We start from the raw sequence: 4,979 nt of genomic DNA, 5'->3' as shown, positions 1-4,979 counted from the left end.
TGGACTCCCGTCGCTTTCCCCTCCCCTCCCCTCCCCTCCTCCGCATCCACATCGCCCCCATTCCATTCCATTCCCACCCCGTCCCCCCGCCAGATGCGCCGCCAGTCCCGCCGCGCGTAGCAGTTCGCTCCGGCGGTCCGCAATGGCGAGCGCGTCGGAGGACGAGGCGGGCTCGGAGCGCTGCTGCGGCAGCTACAGCCCCAGCGCCGACGTCAGCGGCTCCGAGACCTCCAGCGACTGCTCCGCCCCGACCCGCCGCTTCCCCTTCTCCTCCTCCTCCCGCGGCCTCGCCTCCTCCTCCTCCTCGCAGCTCCCCACCCCCTCGGCCGCCTTCCACCCCTCCACCCCCGCCTCTGACCTCTCCGGTAAGTACCCCGCCCACCCTTTGCTTAGATCTTACTCCACTCCGCACCAGTACCGGCGCTTTTCTGTTTCTGACGGGAGAGCCTTCTTTTCTGCTGCGTTCGCCGTGGCAGAGATCGACATGATGAAGGAGCGCTTCGCCAAGCTGCTGCTGGGCGAGGACATGTCCGGCAGCGGCAAGGGCGTCTGCACCGCGCTCGCCGTCTCCAACGCCATCACCAACCTCTCCGGTACGCGTCTCCCTCGGTCAATCACTTCACCTGCATTCCCGTGATTTCTGCCGCTGAAAATACGTGCTGAATGCCGCGTTTGTTTTGTTTTGTTTGTTTGTTTCCTTCCGAACCCGTCCAGCCACCGTGTTCGGCGAGCTGTGGCGGCTGGAGCCGCTGGCGCCGGCGAGGAAGGCCATGTGGACGCGCGAGATGGACTGGCTGCTCTCCGTCGCCGACTCCATCGTCGAGCTCATCCCCTCGCTCCAGGAGCTCCCCGACGGCGGCGGCCAGTTCGAGGTCATGGTGCCGCGCCCCCGCAGCGACCTCTACATGAACCTCCCCGCTCTCAGGAAGCTCGACGCCATGCTCCTCGCCATGATCGACGAGTTCAAGGAGACGGACTTCTGGTACGTCGACAGGGGCATCGTCGTCGACGACGGCGGCGGGGGGCCCTGCCCGTCCTCCTCGTCTTCCTCCTGCGGGCGCCCGTCGTCGGTGCGGCAGGAGGAGAAGTGGTGGCTGCCCTGCCCGCGGGTGCCGCCCAAGGGGCTGCCCGAGGAGGCCCGGAGGAAGCTGCAGCAGAGCAGGGACTGCGCCAATCAGATTCTGAAGGCGGCCATGGCGATCAACAGCGACGTGCTTGCTGAGATGGAGATCCCGGAGGCGTACCTGGAGTCCTTGCCAAAGGTAAACACTTCAAAATTCAGTATCATTCAGTGGTACTACTAACTGTCACTGAGCTGCTATGCAAACTTAAGTTGCTGATAAGAGTGTACCAAATGCATGAAGTACTTGTTTTGGGTCATGGATATTTCTATCAATTGTTGGTCGAATCGCCAAAAAATTATACAGTATATTTCTGTGAATAGGTTTATCCATTATAATGTCTTGTTTCTTTCTGCAGAGTGGCCGATCTTGCTTGGGTGAGATAATTTACCGGTACATAACGGCCGAACAATTCTCACCTGAATGCCTCCTGGACTGCTTGGACCTGTCATCGGAGCACCATACACTTGAAGTAGCAAACAGAATAGAGGCTGCCATCCATGTCTGGAGACTAAAGGGCCAAAAGAAAACGGCGCCTCAGGCAAAGTCAAAGAAATCTTGGGGTGGAAAAGTGAAGGGTCTTGTTGGAGATACAAAGAGCCAAGTGCTGTCCCAGAGAGCCGACGGTCTGCTACAGAGCTTAAGATTGCGACACCCTGGCTTGCCACAGACTTCCCTTGACATGAACAAGATCCAGTATAACAAGGTTAACAATTCTTCACACCCTACTCAGTTTGAAAACTATGGCCTTGAAAGTGATTGCTTGCATTCTTATCTGTCCATTCAAAACTGATTCTAGCTAGACCTGGAGCTTACAATTATCATCAGAAACCTGCTCTGTTAACATCACTGAACTTTCTACATGACTTGCTTAAACAAAGTTTCACCCTGTTCCTGCCTTGTCTTGCCCAGGATGTCGGCCAGTCCATACTTGAAAGTTACTCGAGGGTTCTGGAGAGCTTGGCGTTCAACACAATTGCGAGGATTGACGACGTGATCTACGTGGACGACGCCACGAAGAAGTCTGCCGCGGCGGAGACCGTTTCGATCTTCAACCGCGGCACGGGCGCACCAGTCCAGAAGAAGATCTCCCCAAGCCCATTCTCGATCCAGCACACGCCATACGCCTCCCCCTTCGCCACACCCACCTTCTGCTCCTCCACCCCAGTCAATGGCAACAGCCCCGGAAGAGCACCGCAGCCTCCACCGAGCAAAAAGAACCCGCCAGCGAAACCCGAGATCAAAGTCGAGAAGCTCTTCTCCGGTGATGTAGAGAAGGTGTGGACCTATGCCGGAAACCTGAGCGCGCGGAAAGAAGCCGGAGACGCTCCTGAAAGGGACTGAGTTTTTGGCGTGCGCCTCCTCGGCGAGGTCGACAGACAGGTATCAATCTTCATTCGACAGATACTGATCCGGTCGGTAGGGCTAGAGCTTCCCTGTACAGAAGCAACATCAGTCATTCTTTTTGTGCTTTCTTAGCGCGATCGATCCGCGGACCGTGTACCATCCCTCCCTGCTCAGTGCTAAGTGCTCACCTAGTAATGGAGTAAGTGAACTCTTGATGGCGTCTAGTTTCTCTGTCAGTCAGCTGTGTGTACCACCCCTTGTTCATGTCTATACTAGCTTAGCTAGCAGGTCGGGTTGGGCAGCAGCCGAGTGAACTTGAGATGTGGTTGCTGCTGCTGCTGTAGGTTTTTTGTGTCCCTGATCCTGAAGCCACCGGTGGTGCTGTGACAGTTAACTGCAGCTGCAGTGGGATGTTTGTTGTACTGTACTCCGGTGGCCGTGCATTCTGATGTCTGACAATTGTCTGTACTTACATGCTCCTTGATGAATTGATCTGACGCTAGTTTCTTCATATCTTTGCCTACTGGTACTGTTATTAACTGTGATTTGATCTGATCGCAGCCGTTGAACTGATCAACGGTCACTTCATTCATCTCTGGAATGAGTACGCAGTGACAGTGGCACTGCTCGTTCATTGGTGCCGTTGTATGCAAATTGGTTTGGTTACAGTTATTGTGGGCGCGTTTGGTTAGTTTCTCAGCGGAGCCTGTCCCCGTGGAGCCTGGTTCAGTATACAGGCTCTGGGCCATCGTCTGCATGTAGTTTGGTTGCCTGCATTAAGCCTAACTCTCATACTCCCTGTGATGTAAATTGCACAAAGCCCAACTTGCATCCCTGTGGTGTAAATTGCACAAAGCCCAACTTGCATCTTAAAAAAGGGCCACTTTGAGCGCTCCTAGCGAGCCAGGTTGAGGGCGCTTTAAGGCCTCCTTTGATTCATAGGGTGGAAAAATCGTAGGAATAAGAAAGTCATAGAAAATGAGATGACATGTATCTTAAATCCTATGAGTAGGAATGGGAAAGAAGATGCCCTTTGGTTCACATCATAGGATTTTTTTCATTGAGTCTAGGCTAATGTTTATTTTCTTATGAAATGTGGAGGATAGGAAGAATTCCTCCATAGGAATAGGATCCCATTCCTACAAACCAAAGGGCTCTAAAGAAATTTTTCCTATAGAAATCCTATACTATAAAATTCCTACAAGATTCCTCTAAACCAAAGGAGGCCTAAGTTTCGTACGGCCCCATTTCTACATGCAAGTCAGGCAACCAAACAACATGCTACTTAGCCCGCCAGAGCTTGGTTGGCCACTTGGCCTTAGAGCATCTCGAGCCGCGTCCCCAATAGGCCCCCGGCCTTTTTTTTTTGGTGCCGACGCCCAAAAAACGGTCTAGTCGCGTCCTCAGGAGTCCTTTTTTCGCCGGTTAGATCCGAAATTGGCGACGGTGGACCCAGGTCGAACCTAGCGCTTGGGGTGGGGGGTGCCCGGGGCGCCGGGGCAATCGTTTTTGGCGCGAAACAATGGCGGGCCCGCCGAGTCAGTGACCCCGAGCCTCGTCGTCCTCATCGCCTCAGTTTCCCGCGGGGAATGAATGCCAATGCTGCCGCCGGTCAGCCTTCCATTGATTCCTCAGGTGCGGCAGGCGGGGCTCCCTCGCCGGTGGAATCACCCGCCCGCAACCCTCCTTCTCTCGCCGCCGACGCCCTCTCTCCCTGTCTAGCCACCGCGTGCACGCACAACCCGATGGGTGAACGGTTCCCCGGCGACGCAGCGGCGGCCAACGGCTTCGGCCACCGCTCTCTCCACGAGTGGGAAGCTCACCTTCTCCACGAGGCGAACTACCCGGCGCCCCACGACATGCGCGCGCCGGGGCGGTGGAGGCTCAGCGCCGAGGGCGTCCTAGTCCCCCCTCTGCCCGAAGTCGAACACCCTGGATACTTCCACACCAAGATCGAGCGTGTGCGGGCCTCCCTGACGGAGGAGGAGCACGCCCTCCCGGAGTACGACGCTGGCAACCACGAAGCATGGGTGGCGTACTTCGAACGCCGGCAGGCGGAGCGGCTCGCCTCCGTCAACAACGCGCCGATGGTCAGGGGGCGCAACAACAGCGACGGCCGTCGCCTGTGGTGGGGCGCCCCTGGCCGCATGCTGCACGCCATCCTCGAGTACCTCGAGGGCTGAAACGATCCGCCGATGCAGTACCCGGCGGCCCCGACCCCCCGTCGGAGTGTCGGCCCGTGGCGAATGCTGGGTGGGTCTTCCTTCCCCTCCTCTTCTCACTCCTCCGGGTCGTCAGCGCTCGTCAGCGTCAAGCCCGAGACCGTGGAAACGCCGCTCGGCCGGCGCACCCGCAACGCCGCTCTCGTCATCAACGAGGGCGGCCGTGCCTCCTCCTCGGCTCCTTCCCACCTCGTCAAGTCGAAGACGGAGCCGGGGCTCGCCGTGAAGAGTGAGCACGATGACAAGGCGGTCATGAAGTGGGCGCGGGAAGATTGGGCCCGACTGGAGA

General features: G+C 57.0%; 1 protein-coding gene across 1 annotated transcript; it reads left to right on the top strand.

The window, feature by feature from the left end:
- LOC125510274 (rop guanine nucleotide exchange factor 1) lies at positions 1 to 2,979 on the top strand. Its single transcript, XM_048675413.1, has 5 exons — positions 1 to 365; positions 477 to 593; positions 715 to 1,262; positions 1,480 to 1,827; positions 2,034 to 2,979. The coding sequence occupies exons 1-5, from the start codon at positions 143 to 145 to the stop codon at positions 2,463 to 2,465; spliced, it is 1,668 nt and encodes a 555-aa protein (XP_048531370.1). The 5' UTR covers positions 1 to 142; the 3' UTR covers positions 2,466 to 2,979.
- The last annotated feature ends 2,000 nt before the right edge of the window (positions 2,980 to 4,979 follow it).

The sequence above is a fragment of the Triticum urartu genome, chromosome 5, assembly GCF_003073215.2.
Source record: "Triticum urartu cultivar G1812 chromosome 5, Tu2.1, whole genome shotgun sequence".
NCBI classification, from domain to species: Eukaryota; Viridiplantae; Streptophyta; class Magnoliopsida; order Poales; family Poaceae; genus Triticum; species Triticum urartu.
The sequence above is the reverse complement of the archived record's forward strand: the minus strand, read 5'-3'. Positions and strand labels throughout refer to the sequence as shown.